At 48.4% G+C, this 18,158-nt stretch overlaps 1 protein-coding gene across 5 annotated transcripts in view; it reads right to left on the bottom strand.

The window, feature by feature from the left end:
- Nucleotides 1–578: 578 nt before the first annotated feature.
- The window catches only part of MTHFS (methenyltetrahydrofolate synthetase), a 34,033-nt gene continuing 16,453 nt past the window's right edge, over nucleotides 579–18,158 (bottom strand). For all 5 annotated transcript variants that reach the window (XM_026000078.2, XM_026000087.2, XM_072737489.1 and 2 more), the window contains one exon: nucleotides 579–3,531. In XM_026000078.2, the coding sequence (XP_025855863.2) occupies nucleotides 3,302–3,531 (230 nt within the window). In that variant the 3' untranslated portion in view covers nucleotides 579–3,301. The remainder of the gene's footprint in view (nucleotides 3,532–18,158) is intronic.

Here is an 18,158-nt window from a genome sequence, read left to right as displayed (position 1 = left end):
GCATGGCATCTATAAACACTTCCACATCTGTGCAACCGAAAAACCTGGAAGCAAAATTTTTCTAGCTTGGTTTAAAACCTTTCAAGACTTCCAATAGGTTTTGAACCCATCTGCTAACAAAATAAATGTGCAGCGTCTTCTGATTAATAGGCAGGAATGATCCACATCAAGAACATGGGTATCCACCATTTGCTTCGACGTGGATGGAACTGGAGGGTATTATGCTGAGTGAAATAAGTCAATTGGAGAAGGACAAACATTATATGGTCTCATTCATTTAGGGAATATAAAAAATAGTGAAAGGGAATAAAGGGGAAAGGAGAAAAAATGAGTGGGAAATATCAGAAAGGGAGACAGAACATGAGAAACTCCTAACCCTGGGAAATGAACTAGGGGTGGTAGAAAGGGAGGTGGGTGGGGGGTGACTGGGAGACGGGCACCGAGGGGGGCACTTGATAACACTGGGTGTTATTCTATATGTTGGCAAATTGAACACCAATAAAAAGTAAATTTATTTAAAAAAAGAACATGGGTATTTACTAGACCGATTTCGATTAAAAAAAAAGACCTCTGCAAAATTACTAAACAGCATCAGAAATTTTAATTTTAACAAGTGCAGTCGTGCTTCCGTATGGATCTGCTTATCTCTGGAAGGTATCATTTTCAGCTATAAAAGCCCTTAAAAAACCACACGTTTCAATCATTCCAAGGGAATTAAAATAAGGTTTTCAAAAACAGTACATTTCCAAAAACTTTCCATCACTGCTTTCCCTTTTAGAAATTAAGTACATCCAGATTACAGGTAACAGACCGTCTTAACCGTCTCCTCTTCTTTCACTTGTGCATAAAATGTTATCCAGAAAAGAATTTGTTGTTTATTTTTAGGCATAGAAACCTACATTTGGGGAGGGGGCTCCCAGGCATGAGAGCTCACCCCTCTGAGGGCAGGAGGCCAGGAGGGACGATGACTATGAGATGCGTGAAGTGGGGTGTGCACAAGGCCGAGCATGGACCGAGGGGGAGGGTCACGCAACCACAATGACACTGTGCTCTAGAATGACCCAGCCCCGAGACAAAGCTGAAAGGGCAGCAGATAGCGGCCGGCATAAACAACAGTGAGGGCACAACACAGCCAGGGCAGCCTGCACACGAGAATTTACTATTTATTTTGTGCTGGGGGCTTTCAGTGAGCCCCACACCTGGCAGCGCATGTGCCCGTGAGGAAGAGATGAGCGTGCAAGCGCATGATTAAAATGCAGCTTGACAAACTGAATTTCAATGATCTCTGGAAGAAAAAAACGGAGAACCGTGACCAGGACCTCGGCTTCTGCATGGAGCCATCCACACCTGGAAACACGCATCGCTCCCACGTTAGTGGGAATGGTGACTAAACATTCTTGGTTACCATCTGCTGGGTGGACTAGACTCCACAGTTTACCTTGTCAAATTACACTCAATGCTAGGGCAGGGCAGGAATCGAAGAGAGACTTTGGGGCTCTGCTCTATCTCCAACTCCCCAGTACAAAGAACCGTCTCTGTTGAGAGCTGCTACCTAGACTGTCCCCTTGTCCAGGCCCCAGACCACGCTGGCTCGCTTCTGGGCCTTAAGGCCTTGTATTCAGCCTCTGCCGATGCCCTAATGGGCATTACCTGCATCGTCGGGGATTTTTTCCTTCCCGACACCCTCTGCACAATGGGTCACTGCTCATTCCTAATCACCGTGTTCACTGTTGCCAGGTGGAAGGCCTGTACCCCTCTGGCCTTCCTGAATCTCAGAATCGCACATTTTAAAATATTTTTTACTTTTACACACAGAACACCAAATCATATGCTATTATCGAGAGAACATGGATCCATGCCTTAAATGGAACACTTCTGCATGTTCAATGAACTCATTCACACAGATCCTCAGACACCAGCCATATGTGCAGGTGTTTGTTAAGAATGAGAAATGCTAGCATCATCCCTCCTCTTTGGAGCTCACAGTGGATGCGTACGGCAGGAGGACAGGAGGATGTGGACCAGGGCTGTTTGTATAAGTGCAATGACACTAACTCTGCCCAGGAGCCTCTAGGAGAACCTCACGGAAGAGGTAACCCTAAGCTGAGTCTTAAAGGAGAGATGGAAGCTTCAGCTAGAGAGGAAAAAGGGCACCATGGCTGGCGGCATAGGCATGCCCACAAGGCGCAAGGGGCAAGAGACACCCATGCTGCTCAGGGGGGAGATCTCCATCAGCGAGGGGGAAGGACCTCCTACAGGAGAGCATCCAGCCACTCCCCACTCCCCGGGAGGCCCCCAATGCCCCCTGAAAGCCTCCAAGCAGGGCTGCTGCCCCGTCGGATTCACGCTCCACAAGGTCACTTAGATCATTTGGGGAACAGAGTGCAAAGTGCCAGTCTGCAGGCAGCAGAGGCCAGATGAGAGTCGCCTGCTCACTTGGCCCAGAGATGCCAGAGCCTGGACACAAGGACAGACGGACAGGATGGGATGGGACCTGGTAAGGAATGGATGTCAGCAGCACTTGGATGGCAAATGCCACAGGACCGGGTGCAGGCAGTGCGGGGCGGCGGGGGGGAGCACAGTGTCCAGGAAATCTCATGGGCTTCTGGTCACGAGCAAACCTGCCGCACAAAATCACCACTCCCTCGCTGTGATGCCATCTGCCAGCGTGCAGCCCACGGCACATTTCATTTCCAAAGCAGACACCACAAGCAAACAAACAATCACTAACAGACAGAATATCAGATCGTCAACTCATAATTGACTGACACACGGCACAGCAGAGACAGAAGCAGAGCATTTAAATCATCTGAGGGTCCAGTCCACTAACCGTCCAAAGCTACAAAGCATCGGACACAGAATCTCAGGGTGAGCAGATAAAGTCATGATGAAGCCCTAGAATATTCTGGGGGAACCCTGTACACAAACACATGGACAGATCCTCAGCCGTCTGCCAAAAGCTGACCAGGCCCACGACGGGACTTGCCGAGACCATGTCCAAGCGGCTGGGTTCACCTTGCTCTCACACTCAGGGCAGACCACAGCCCTTCACAAACAAGGGGCGTGTGCTGCAGGAACACGCCTGTCACGTTGACCAGAGAGATGGCTGCAGGTCATGTGGTCCCCACCCCCATGTTCATTCACAATCTACCACTGATTTTGGAGGGTGATTTAACATCAGGTGTTTTACAGGTAGGAAGCCAGCAGTCCATATTTACACTGATGCCCCGACCAGGGAGAAGGGACAGTCTCTAGCTTTTCTCTGGGGCAAAACCCTGATGTCAGGGGCAGGCATCAGGCTTTATGTCGAGGACTCTTCGTATAGGACTTCATCAACCTTCATGTCATTCTCGTCCACAGGGACCTGGGGGCAGATCTGCTCTCGGAAGGCCAAGGCCATGGTGTAGGGCGGCACGTCCTGCTGCTGCAAACAGCGCCTCAGGTATGCATCGTAGTAGCCTCTGCCCCGGCCCAAGCGGTTGCCGTGCTTGTCAAAGCCGAGACCCGGCATGAAGATGAGATCCAATCCGCCTGTGGGAGACAAGGACACAGTGAAGAGGGTGAATGGTCCCTGAAAGAGATGACCCCTCGGGAGTCTGGGTTCCACTCTGGAATGACATCGATCCCCTCTCTGATTGCTAAAGAAATGTGTGAGCACTCTAGAAAATCCAACACGTACAGAGCCAGACAGAGAAGGATGTAACACCCAGCACCCCGCATGTCCGTCATCCATCCCTCCCGACGTTCTGTGTGTACCTTGAACAACATGGGTCTGTCCTATGGAAGTCGTTATACAGAAATGTTTTCACTACAGAACAGTGCCATACACGTACCCCCCTCTTCCTGAGACTTTCCTAATGTTTCTCTTCCTACAGCTTATTTTATTCTAAGAACACAGTACATGACACAAATAGCATACAGAATACGTGAGCATCAACTGTTCACATCATTGGCAAGGCTTCTGGTCACCAGGAGCCCATCAGCAGGTTAGGTCTGCAGGAATCAAAGGTTGCACATGGATTTTCGACTGCATGTAGGGTTGGCACCTCTATCCCCCAAGTAGTTCAAGGCTCATCTATATGTATAAAATCATCAGGTTCCCAGAGCCCGTCCACACCTAAACAGAATCTCCAAGGACAGAGACTAGGAACTTTTAATCTTTCTTTCAAGAATCCAGGTGATCCGGGGCACCCAGGTGGCTCAGTAGTTGCGCGTCTGCCTTTGGCTCAGGGCATGATCCCACGATCCGGGATCGAGTCCTACATCGGGCTCCCTGCAGGGAGCCTGCTTCTCTCTCTGCCTCTGTCTCTCTCTCTCTGTATGTGTGTCTCTCATGAATAAATAAATAAATAAAATCTTAAAAAAAAAAAAAAAGAATCCAGGCGATCCTACCTATCTGCCGGGTTAGAGAGCCAATGTCCCAGCATAATGACAAATGGAGGAGGGAGAGAGGGTCAGAAAGAAGCCAGGAAGGATGGAGCTGTTGTCAGAGGCAGTGAGCAAAGCAGTTTAGCTGCTACGAGCACCAAGGTACCCACTTCATTTCCACTCCCGCTGGAGAGCCAAGGCCTGCCAGGTTGCCAGCTTCCCTGGATTCACATGAGAGCAGGCTGAGCCAGCCAGGAACATTCCAGAGGTACACATGGGGCCCCCTAGCTGTCTTCTGGCTGGAACCCTCCCAGGGACACAGGGACCATCAGATGATGCTCTGTAGCATCATCAAGACAGAGCAGGTTGCTAAGGCTCAGGGCATGAGGCAGGGTCTTGGAGGCTGCAGAGATCTGACCGCAGTGGAAGGTGTGGGGAGCCTCATGAAGAAGGCGGCAAAGATCACAAGGTGGAGAACCTGCATGGATTTTGTGAGGCCCACAGAACAGCCCTTCTAGGCTCTAGCAGGGAGCATGACAGACCAGCACTAATCATGAGCCACACCACATGTCCAACTCAGGGCTGTGCCCAGCAGCCTTCCTCTGCCGGTCCTTGGCCTCTGGAAAGCCACCTGGAACTTCTGGGGGACCTGAAGCTTAGCATGGATGAAGCTCTCACATAGCACTGCTGCCAAGGACATACCAGGGCTGGGAACGGGGTGTTCAGGGTAGCGGTGTTCATACTGCCAGCTAGGCCGGCCCCCCGCCATCAACAGCTGCTCTGAGTCCCTGCAGAAGTGCGAGCTGAACCCGGCACACACCTGCTGACCTGTGCCTGCCAGAACCCAGCAGAGCCCGCCTCAGACCACAGTCCTGACCTTCTGTGAAACCTGCTGGTCTCTTCCAACCCAAACCCTGGTCACTGACCTTTCCCCTCCCTGACCCTGTCCTGCTCCTTTTTCTCTCATGGGATTAACAGCGGCTTGTGCATAGAGACTTTGCTGGCTCCGGGTCCTTTTTGTTGCCGAGCAGACTTGGGCTGGAAGCTCAGCTCTGTCATCTGTACAGCATATGCACACACATGTTTTTTTCTGAGGCTCCTGCCTCTTTAGAGTCCATCAGGGCACTTTCTATAAAGTCCTCCGGGGGCATGCTTCCTCCCCCTCTAGGGAATGGAATGGGGCTCAGCTAAAATAAAGCAAGCATGTGTGTAACACCTATTCCAATGCACGGCATGCTCTGCCAACTGCCCCAAAGCAACAGGACAGGAAGCTCTAGAAGGCTTCAACAGAGGGAGAGCCCACCTGGCTGGATGGTCAGGGAAGGGCTTGTCGGAACCTGGTGGGACCAAGGCTTGCATGGAAGTGCCAAAACTGGGTTTGAGTACGTTTCAGAGAGTAAGGAAAAGGTGGCAGGAGCAGAATGACAAGGAGGGAACAGTCAGGGTGGAAGGACCCCGCTAAGGATCAGAGAACGTGCAAGGCAGCCAGGTCAGGGCATGAAGATATGGAAGGTACAGGCCAAGTGATCCCCACTGCTCAAGAGCAAAATGACAACGCCAGATTCAACAACCTGAACTGACAATTCTCCAGAGAAGACCAGCAACGGCCAACAGGCATAGGATTCCTGCGGATGAATTTTGTATCCTGTGACCTTACTGAATTCCATTATCGATTCTAGCAGCTTTCTGGTGGGAGTCTTTAGGACTATCTATATACAGTATCAGGTCGTCTGCAAATAGAGGAAGTTTTACTTCTTCCATATCAATCTGGATGCTTTTTCTTTTTCTTCTCTAACTGTAGTGGCTAAAAAACACTCAGGACTATGTTGAATAAAAGTGGTGAAGATGGACATCCTGTCTTGTTCCTGACTTTGGGGCAAGCTCTGGTCTTCCCCTTCGACTGTGATGTTGGCTGTGGGTCTCTCCTATATGCCTTTACTATGCAGACATATGTTCCCTCTGGACCCACTTCGTTGAGAGCTTTCATCATAAACAGATGTTGAATTTTGTCAAATGCTTTTTCTGCAACTATTATAATGATCATGACTTTTATTCTGCATTTTGTGAATGTGTGTGCTGTGATGACGGATGTGTGAATATTGAGCCATCCTTGCCACCCTGGAATATATCCCACTTGATTGTGGTGAGCGACCCTTTAAACATGTTGTTAAATGTGGTTTGCTAGCACTTTGCTGAGGATTTTTGCTCTGTGTTCATCAGGGGCACTGGCCTGTAATTTTCCGTTTGTAGTGTCCTTATCTGGTTTTGTTGTGAGGGTAAAATGTTGCCCTCATGGAATGAATTTGGAAACTTTTTTTTTTTTTTTGGAATAGATTGAGGAGACTAAGGATTAACTCTTCTTTAAATGTTTGATAGAGTTCCCTTGTAATCCATCTGGCCCTGGACTTCTTTGGGAGTTTTTTGGCTTTGGTTTTTGGTTGTTTTTTTGTTGTTGTTTTGTTTTTGAAGTAGGTTCCATGCCTAGAGTGGAGCCCAACCTTGAGCTCAAGACCTGAGCTGAGATCATGAGTCAGACGCTCAACTGATTAAGCCACCAGGCCCCCCTGTTGGGAGTTTCCTGATTACCAATCCAACTTTGTTACTAGTAATTGGCCTGTTCAGATTTCCTGTCTCCCCGATTCAGTGTAGGAGCCAAGAGGTACATAAAAGGATGTTCAGCATCACTCATCATCCAGGAAATGCAATTCAACACCTCAATGAGACACCACCTCACACCTGTTAGGATGTCCATTAAAAAAAAATAAAAATAAATAAGTAATAAATAAATAAGTAATAAATAAGTAATAAATGTTGGTGAGGCCTACGGAGAGACTGGAACCCTTGTATGTTGATGCTGGGAATATAAAAAGGTACAGCCACTATGAAAGACAGTATAAAGTTCCTTAAAAAAATTAAAAGTAGAACAACTAGTAGTCTCATTTCTGGGGTATTTAGCCAAAACACCCCTGAAATCTGCATCTTGAAGAGGTATTTGTATACCCATGTTCAGAGCAGCCTTACTCATAGTAGTTCAGAGGAAGAAACACCTCGATGTCCACTGATGGATGAATGGATAAACACAATGTGGCACATCCACTGGAATACGACTCGGCCATGAGAAAGAAGGGACTCTGGTCAGTCACCTGCAACAGCCTAGAGGAGCTCTGAGTACATCAGGCGAAGGGAAATAAATCAGGTGCAGGAGAACAAATGCTGCATGAGTCACTCACAGGAGGCACCTGAAGCAGCCAAACCCCCAGGAGCAGAACGTACTGCAGTGGCTGCGGGAGGCTGGGAGGAGAGATGGGGGCTGCTGTGGGCACCAGCGTCAGCAGGGCAGGATGAGGAGATACAGCAAAGGTCTGCTGTCCAACACTGCACCCACAGGCAGCATGCACTGCACACCTACATTTTGTTTACAGGGTGGATCTCATGTTATACCTATCACATTTTTTTCCATAAAAAAAGGCATAAAAAAAAATACTAAACGAAAGCCAGGAGGAAACTGGGATTTCTACCAGTCAATACACAAAAAAATAGATGGTAGAATTTCAGAGGACACACCTCCAGGCCGCCAGAGGAAGAGAAGGAAGGAAGGAGACAGACAAGAAAATATCCATTTCTAGTCCCTCACAGGACATGTCTCTGCCCGCCCACCCCACCCCGCCCCAGAATCTCCGTGACCGCCACAACGCTGTCCAAGGTACCCGTCATGCGTGAAGTCTGAATAAGACTTCTAGGCCAAAGGAGGCCTGAGAGACACGTCTATCCTCTACAGAACGGGCCAACCTGAGCATGGCAACCCCTGATGTAGCAACTCCAAAGTCTGGGTTTGGATCAAGGAGGCAACATCATGGGATGAGATGGTGTAAGTGTTACCTCGCCCGGTTGTTCAACCTGAGCCCTACGAGTGAGAAAGGAGAATGGCTCTGGTGTTCTCAGGTGACAGGATGTGGTAAGAGCAGGTCCAGACATCCTGTGTGGGGTGTTGCTGCTGGACCCCCCAGCCCACAGGATGGGCATTGCCACACCCTTCAACCACAGGGTCACCTGCAGTCCCAGCTCAGGTCCTTGGAATCCCCATCTGGCCTGTATCCACCTGATGAATCCAAGTGTTTTCCTGAAACACAGTTTCCTTGCTATGGAAGGAAATCTACTTGCTGTCACTAGAAGGTCCTGCTGTGTCCTCCCCACCGGTCACACGCATGCCTCCCCCTCCCCCACGCACTCCCTGGTCTCCTCACACTTTCACAACACAGTACTGGAGGCTTTCCCTCCCCCAGAGGCACGGCACTGATTGGGCTTGATGATCACACACAGGCTTACAAGTGCCCCTGGCATGCGCTGCTCCTACCCTGGGCCGACCTGCTAACAGGGTGGACCCCAGACGTACCCTCACACACTGCAAAGTCAAAACTCACCAAGGAGAACAGGTAAAAACGCTCAGTCTGTGCCCAGATTCTCTATGAGCCGCTGGCATGGCTCTACTTTCACCAGATGCTCGGTGAGAAAGGACAAGGACACAGTACAACACACGGGGAGACCCCACCTGATGTGTTCACTCCTGTACAGTCCTCAGAGCACCCCCATGGCCCCTGGACTGCACCCCACTGCTCAGTAAGTACTCTCTGGGAGTCACAGGACTCCTCTGCAGGGTCATGGCTTGGAGGGTGTCTCTCTCCCAGTTTTGCTAGATTTCGAATGTGATTCTGCACTCCAGAACTACAAGGCCAAGATTCAGGACAGTCGCCCAGCTCCATGGTGCATCTGCTCAGACATGGGCTGCCTTAGGGTTCGTGCTGGCTCTGAAGCACCAGTGCCCTCTGGAGGCAGCCCACCGTGGAGGCCTGGGCCCTGGTCCCACAGCTCTTGGCTGGTTGTGCTCCTACGCTTCAGGCTTCCGTCTCCTGAGCTGGCGATGCAGCTGGAACCCATGGCCACCGCTGCAGGCTGAGCACAACAATTAGACGAGGTTGTGCCTGTGACTGCCTCAGCCCAGACCCAGGCTATGCTGAGGATAACACTAAGAGCTTCCCTCTTTTAACTAAGAAATGTCACACTCTTTCTTGAGTCAGGCAGCAGGGAAAGGGCTGGAGACGCCTCAGTACTCAGTGATTTTTCAGCCAGAGCTTTTCCAGCCTCCCCTTAGAACAGGCTATCACTCGTCCTCTCAGCTCCGGGTATGGAAGGAGGGCAGGGGAAGACAAGGTGGTAGAACAGGGTGAGCAAACTTCCTGTAATGGGCCAGAGAACACGGAATTCAGGCTTTGCAGGCCACGGGGTCCGTGTCACAACCATGTACTCTGCCCACAAACAGGCATGGCTGTGCTCTGAGGAAGTTTTATCACAGACACAGGTGGCAGGCCAGGTGTGGCCCATGGGCTGCAGGGCACTGACCCTGTCCTGGAAGATAAGGAAAGAGTTTCAGGAAGAAGAGAGCAGCATGTCAAATCCCTCCAGAAGGGCAATCAGCTTCTCGGAGAGAAAGCTGAGGCCTTGCCGCCCCGGCTGATGAAGATTCAACACACACGGCTCCTGATGCTAAGAGATGCACATGGAACCAGGCAAAGGGACGGAGAAAGCACCAGAAGCACCTGTACTTTACAGGTAGCAGAGTGGAGAGGCCGAGTGTACAGGATTCTCAACACACTGTAGGGCCTGCACCCCAGTGCCGGCACTTAGTAGCTAGGAGACATCAGTCAAAATTGCCTTGACCTGAAACCTATGATGGACAAGCATATTAGGAAGTGGAGAGTCTCTACACTCTTAATACCAAGTGTCAACCAACTGCTGCATGATACTCCTCAGGCCCCACAGCTGATTAGAAATGTGCCTCCGGAACACAAACGAGCTGAAATCCTAAAATAAAATACAAAACCAATAATCCATGACAGCTCTTGCAGCAGAACTCCCAGAGATCAATACCTGATGCTTGAAGCTCACCATAATTGCCTCTGAAAGGACAGATGGAAGCAGGACCGCCCCCCCCCCCGCCCCGCCCGACTCCCTCTTCATGGTTTAACTGTACAGAGCATGCAAGGGGATAAAGTGTTTACGTGCTCACAGCATCAAATATTCTCTGCTTCTCATTGTATATAACCACCAGGATTTTCAAACATTTATTTCCCTGCAGTTGCATACCGCTCTTAAGGAGTAAGCAACTAAACCACCTAAGGCAGAGAGCTGTTTGGGTTTCTTATTACATTGTAAATGTACCTTCATTCATTCTGCTGTGTTTGGTCACAATGCAGTTGGGCCATTTGGGGATCTCCATGTACAATCAAATACACTGTAGTAATAATCATCTTTCTTATTTTAAGGTATTTATTTACTTATAGAGAGCTTGTGAGCAGAAGGAAGAGCAGAGAGAGAGGGAGAGGGAGAGAGAATCTCGAGCAGACTCTCAGCTGACCCTGGAGCCCAACACATGGGGCTTGAGCTCACAATCCTGAGATCACAACCTGGGCCAAAATCAAAAGTCAGACACTTAACCAACTGAATCACCCAGGCGCCCCCCTAAATTTCTTTAAAACCCTTTTGAAGTATCGACCTTCTAGCATTTGTAGGACAAGGGCCTTGGCAGTAGTATGATGCTGCAGGTGAGCGTACTTCTAGAGAGGATGCCAGTGCATGAGCCCCTTAACTATCACTTACTGGTGAAGAAAAATGTTCATCAAATTACTTACCTCCTCCTAAAACTCAGTGTCTTCTCTGTGAGATGGAAACAATACTACCACCTACAAACAGCGTGTGAAGACTCTAGCATTTGCTCAGTAAGCACTGCCATTCCTAAACTCTGGGTACAAACAACACCTGTTCTCTTTACAATGACTCTGAAAGTCATTTCTTCTCAAGTTAATGCAAAAACTTGTACAGTAAGACTACGATGGGGTGATTGCACAGATCTCCTAGTGGCACAAGGCCCCTGCAAGGACAGCTATGACTCTCTACAGCCACCTGCTGTCACAGCTAGAAATGTACTGGCGGTGCCAAGCAGGAAGCCAGGGGGACTGTGACACACGCTGTCCCTGAACCCGGCTTTGCGGGGACATTTTCCCTGTTCCACAGGGCCTTTCCTGTCACCAAAGCCACCTGGAGGGGAATCTGCTGCACACCAGGGAAGGTGGGGTCACTCTGTAAGCACCCCTTTCATCATTTAAAAATCTCCCATGTGCCAGACGCCATGCTGCGCCCTCAATGGGCAGAACCTCATGGAGTCTCCCCAGCAGCCCCACAGAGCGGGGGTGTTACTCTCCCTGTTTCTCGGATGGGAAAACCAAGGCTCAAGAGAGCATGTGACCTGCCCAAAGCCACACAGCCAGGAGATGCCAGGGCTGGCATGTGATCTCTGATTTCCCAGCACCTGCAGTGGGTGGAAGCCCTTTGTTTCTCACCTGGGGAGGTAAAACAGACAAGGAACGTGCTCCTTAGTGGCCTCAGTTGGGTGTCGGGGGGTGGGGGTAGGGGGGTCCATGGACACCACCCTGTACCATCAGGTTAGGGCCACAGGGAGGGACACACAGCACAGTCCAACTAGGAAAGTGAGAGCAGAGTAAGGGAGAGGGCAGGGGGCAGGGAGGGCTGAGAGGGGGGTAGGCAGCGTACACCCCCTGCACCCTCAAACACACGGGCAGTGCTGCAAGGGAAGCCAGGGCAGCTCCAGGCCTGAAGGCTGAGGGGTGGGAGCAAGAGTGCAGGAGCCTGGGCCCCGGGAGCTGCAGGGGGAGGGGCTGCTGTCAGGGCAGAGGCTCTTAGTAGAAGATGCACTGGGGTGAGAGGGGAGCAGGAGGGAGCAAACATCCACCTCACCCTCCCACACCCTTTGGTCTCCATGGGTGCCTCCTGCTGGCTGAAGAGCTAGGAGCCAGGGCACCTGTTATGGGGTGCATGCAGGGGGACCCTCCCCAGCATCACGCAGGTGACGGACACTGGATGGGTCGGGAAGGGGCCACGCTGACAGTTCAGCAAAGCTTTACACATGCCTGCAATCGTGCTTACCTCCAGGTTTGGGGAATTCAGCTTGCTTGTTATTTCTTTATATTTCTCTGCTCTGCTCAAGTATATCTTATCCTTATAATCAGAACAAAGCTATTTTCCTTTAGAAAAATATTTTTATGAACACTCAGAAAAATGTTGAGTCTCCGTTCAAAGACGTACTGCCAACATGTTAGCTCTTTTCTTAGATCTTTTATTATATCACAAAGCTAGTTAGCATGGTATATAGAAAATAAGCCCAAGTCTTACTAAATTATTAAAAGTCGGGAGGAAGTGATAATTGGATTTGCATTTTTTAAATCATCATTACCATCACCCTAAACAACAACAGAACTGCCTCCTGTGTGAAGGACAGCAAGCAAGGTGCTAAGGACCAAAGAGGAAGAAGCGGGGGTTCCCCCCACCCAAGTCCAGGGTCAAATCTGGCCTGTCACCTGCTTTTGCACCAAGTCTCTCTTTTTTTTAATAGGGCTTTATTTAGGGCACCTGGGTGGCTCAGTAGCTGAGCATCTGCCTTTGGCTCAGGTCATGATCCTGGGGTTCTGGGATCAAGTCCCACATCGGGCTCCCTGTTCAGTGGAAGCCTGCTTCTCCCTCTCCCTTTGCTGCTTCACCTGCTCATTTTCTCTCTCTCATTAAAAACAAACACACACAAAATAACAACCCAGCCAGCCTTTCCCATGTGCTATCAACAACACCTAAGAAGGTCTCCTGGGAGCACCCTGGGCAGCCAGGTCTCTAGGCCACAAACCTATCCCTGACCCTAGACATCAGCAACATATCCCCACTTAACCAGCAAGAAAACTGGATTTCCTCTAAAGCTTCTTAAATCTTTAGAAGGGGTGGCACAAAGGACTTTCTTTGTAGCAGTGAAAGTCCTGCATTTGTGTGGTAGTTACACAAATCTGTCCAATTGCACAAGCGCACTGAGATGCGCATACACATCCTGCACATCGGGAAGTACACATGTAGACAGCTGACACTGAGTCAGGCTGGAAGGCTACTGCAAGAGTCCGTGCCCTGGTGCTGCTACTCTACTGCAGTTTTGTGAGATGTTACCATGGAGGGAGGCTGGGTGAAGAGAACACAGGACCTCTCGCTACTATTTTTATAAATTATTTCAAAATTAAAAGTTTCAAAAATGTTTAGAAAAAAATATCTCCTGCTGGGACCTCCAACTCAAAGAATCTAAAACCAAATCAGCCCCAATCTACTCTCAATCTTGCCTTCCTCTGATTGACCTTAAGTTCTAAAGATAATAGAGTGATTGCCCCTTCACTTGCATGGTCAACCATGGGCCATGAGCAGGTGATTTTCCCCCAAGATGCAGTACCAGATGGTGGCAGCAGCCTAGCGCTCACAGCAACTGCGCCCTCCCCTCACCGCGTCTCCTCAAATAGGCTCTGCACACTCTCCCATTGCCAGAGGGCTGAGTCAGAATCACAGGTATCCTGAGAGCGAGAGAGACCACACATCCATGTAACTTTTATTACAGTATATTGTTATAATTGTGTATTCCATTGTGGGTTCCTGTTGTTCATCTCTATGCCTGATATATTAACTAGACTTCATCCTATGTATGTACGTATATGAATGAACATCATATATTTGGGGGCTGAGGGAGGGGGTTGGCAGGGGTCTCCAGGGGATGTGGGACACACTCCCTCAGGAGAGGGGGGATCTGTGTAACCTATTCACTACCTGCCCTGACAAACATGCTTTCCAGACTTCCCCACACATGTCCTGCCTGCCAAGTATCTGTGCCCTGGTGATTCCTACCATTCCTCTAAGACTCAAGCTTCTCTGACTTCCTTCACCTTCCTACCAACACAAGGGGCTCTCGCCCACACCCCACCAAGCCCAGGGGGCATTGGTGTCAGGGAAGCAGTACCGCCTCCGCCCTATAGATTAAACACCCCCTACACTCTCTGCAAGCAGACCTAGAGAAGGTGGAGCTGGCGGGCTACAGGAAGGGGATTTCTCTGAAACGCACATCTTGCCCACTTCCTAACGTGGTCTAATGCTGCCCGTAAATGTATATCTAGCTTCCTTGCCCTGATTTCTCATAACATGTAACACAAAACACTTTTCTATTGCTCATTGTCTTTCCTGGAAAAGATCACAGACTCCTTGATGGTAGGTTCTGACACAGGTGCAACAGAATGGTTCACAGGCACTCCTGCTGACGTGGCAAGTGAGGCTGTGCGGAGTAATTCTAGTGGCCACACAAGAGTGTTACCCAGTCAGGAGGAAGGACGGGACAATAATAGATTGAGGGTCACTTTCACATCCAGTAATTCTACTTTAGGGTAACAAAAGTTAGCTGCTTTCAGTTTGTTTCACCCAATTATTATAACTCAAGAACCTAACATCCTATTTGTTAAGAATCTCTAAATATATATCTCCCCAAATTGAACTGCATGCTTCTCTATTGCATAACTTCTCTGTTGGGCCTGAACCTCTCCTCTCCTCTGTGACTTTGGGGGCTGATTTTTACCGTCAATTGGGGACAAGAAGAATCTGGGTTTTGGCCTCCCCCCAACGCACCTGCGTGACCTTGGACTGGTCATTTCCAGCCTGTTTCTGCTCCCTTGACTGCAGGACAGACAGACCGACTCAGAGGGTCTCCAAAGTCCCCTGTTGTGCCCCCATTGTGCCAGTTCACCAAATGAGGAAGTGAAACGCAGGATTCTGCAGATAAAGCTGCCACCACAGACCCTCACTGATATCTCCTATAAACCGGGGAACCGCTCAGCGCCCTGAAATCTAGCAGTCTTTAGAAACCCAGCCTTGCACACTTCACTTTGAAAACATGTCATCAGCGATGCAGGCTTCTTATGAAATTGACTTTCCTGATTTCCTAGGACTTGATTTCCTAGGACTTAAGAAAATGTTGAAGAAAATAACTTAGCATGATTTCAAGGACTTCTGGGGACACCTAGGTGGCTCAGTGGTTGAGCATCTGCCTTTGGCTTGGGGCGTGATCACGAGGTTTTGGGATCAAGTCCCACATCAGGCCCCCTGCGAGGAGCCAGCTTCTCCCTCTGCCTATGTCTCTGCCTTCTGTGTCTCCCATGAATAAATAAATAAAATCTAAAAAAAAAAAAAGAAAAGAAAAAAAAGGACTTCTGTTTCCATCTGGAAATCTGAAACCATGTTCCTCTGTTTTCTACAAAAGAATTTGATGATACAATGGAAAAATGTTCTGTTCACGATAACAATGAATATTAATCACCTAGGAATGCACTTAACAGGCAATGTGAAGAAACAATATGATGCAGAGCAAACACATCCACAGAGGATCAGAGAAGGAGCCTGGAACAACGGAAGAGGCCATGCTCCTACAGATAGCTTGATGTCATAAAGAAGTTTATTTTCACAAACTAATATAAAATTTAACACAATTCCAACCAAGATCCTACAAGATTTGGATTTCTCATAACGTGTAACAGAAGATAATTTTAAAGGGACACTGCCAAGATAATTTTAAAGTGAATCTCAAAAATCAATGGTTCAGAACAGTCGGCTAAGTTTTTTAAACTAGGGATTGCAGGGACCCAGACCCCCTCTCCGAGGCATCACAGCGCGCCGGGGGAGCACACACGGCTGCACACATCATGCACCAGCACCAGGAAGGCAGAGAACCGTGGAGAAGACCAGCATGCCCAGGAACAGACCCAAAAATAGGCAAGAATGCAGGCCATGAAAACAGTGGCATTTCAAAGTAGAGGAAAGAGAGTAGATTATTTATTAAATGTGTTGTGATACCTATTTTTTTTTAAATAAGTTAGGTTCCTTTCCTATACCTCAACACATATTCAAAAGGAATTCATATTTTAACATTGAAAAAAATAAAGTACTAGGATAAAACAAAAATTTATATATTCTCCAGAATGAAGAAAGTCTCCCTAAAAATGAAGCCAAAGGCAGAAAATCATAAAGGAAAAGACTGATTTCACTAATAAGATTTTAATACATTTATATTCCTCAAAACAGAAATATATACAAAATTAAAAAGAAAATGAAAAAAATATTTATAGTATGTATGGTAGACTAATGGCTAGATTTAATAAAGAACTGTTACCAACTGGGAAGAAAATGATGAAAAATATATATTTATTTATTCCCCAAAATAAATAGGCAACGAACAGTACTTTATGAAAGGCAGATTAAAAAACATATAGCCATTATGTATTTTCACATTTTCCATAAGGCACACATGTTAATCACTGCAATTCTTTAAAGAAGGAAGGAGATCAAAACAAGATTGGGGGCAGCCTGGGTGGCTCAGTGGTTAAGCATCTGCCTTCAGCCCAGGGTGTGATCTTGGAGACCCAGGATCAAGTTCCACGTCGGGCTCCCTGCATGAAGCCTGCTTCTCCCTCTGCCTGTGTGTGTCTGCCTCTGTGTCTGTGTGTGTCTCTTATGAATAAATGAAATCTTAAAAAAAATAAAACAAGATTGGAGAATTCCTCTTTTCATTCATTCTTCAGCACAAAACCAGAAACAATGATGAGTCAACAACACCAAGTCCCTTTCGAAGGCTGAGAATTCAAGCAGCATAGGTCATTAGATGTCCCAATGGGTTTCTTCTGAGACTGCTAACCAATTTTTACTAGAGTGGGTTTCCTGCTGGTCACGCACCTGTCACGCACCTGTCCTGGGAATCTTACTGCTTTATTTCCTGCCGACACCACCTCATGGTGAGCCATGACTCACACTGGCTCAGCTCACATGGCTCTCACATGTCTCCCCAGACATGTCAGACAAAGAGTGCCCTCCTCTGCCCTGGGCCCCTACAATGCTCCCCCATGGAGGTCACTGTTGCCAGGCCTGAAACCACCATCCCACATGCGATGGGCATCACTGCTGCCACCAAGCGCTTACTATATCACAGGCACTGTACACACCTTATCCAAATTTTCTTATTCACATCATGTCAGTAGAGCAAGCACCATTATCTGTATCTCCAAATGAGGAGCCTTGATTCAGAGGGATGAGAGGACTCTCAAAGTCCACTCAACCAGTCTGCGACAGAACAAGAGACTAAACCCAGCTCCCTCGGAGGCCAACCCCCCCACCCCACCCCACTTAATCACTGCTCACCCTCTCTTCCTCAGTAAACTGAACTCCAGTGGCCACAGTCTCCCGCCTCCCGTGCGGCCTTTCTAGGGCATCGCCTGTGACTGCCATACCACAGGGGACCATGAGTGCATGGACGTTCATTATTGCCTTCACTTGTCCATCCATCCAGGGAAGGGAAACAATCTTCTTCCAGGATGGTGGTGGCTGTGCAAAGCTGCACAGCCTATTCTGAAAGCAATATCAAAACATCTATAAAAATTTAGACTCTGTCCCCATGGCACTGCTGAGAGCTGACCGTCTGGAGTTATTTGTGTAGGTATGCTAAAATATATCAGGGTGCTCTTTCTGCTGTTGTTGGTAATATTTTTAAAAATGGAAGCAATCTAAATGTCCACTAATGGAGAATTGGTTAAAAGAATTAGAGTACCTCAATGCTAAACAACTATTTAAAACAGTAAGGCAGATCACCATGTGTAGCTATGCAAGTAATTCTAAGGTTTACTAACAAGTGAAAAACCAAAACATAAAACAGAATGTAGAGCATCATCCGACGTGCATACAGTTTTTAAAAAGAATGTACACGTACAGAGAGAGAAGGGTACCCAGATATGTTCCTGGTGCTCAGGTCTGTGGGGGGTAGATGGAGGGTAGACTTTGACTCCTCTGCATCTCCCTTACAAAACCACTGGGGTGATTTACCCTGAGCGTGT

The sequence above is a fragment of the Vulpes vulpes genome, chromosome 14, assembly GCF_048418805.1.
Source record: "Vulpes vulpes isolate BD-2025 chromosome 14, VulVul3, whole genome shotgun sequence".
NCBI lineage: Eukaryota > Metazoa > Chordata > Mammalia > Carnivora > Canidae > Vulpes > Vulpes vulpes.
The sequence above is the reverse complement of the archived record's forward strand: the minus strand, read 5'-3'. Positions and strand labels throughout refer to the sequence as shown.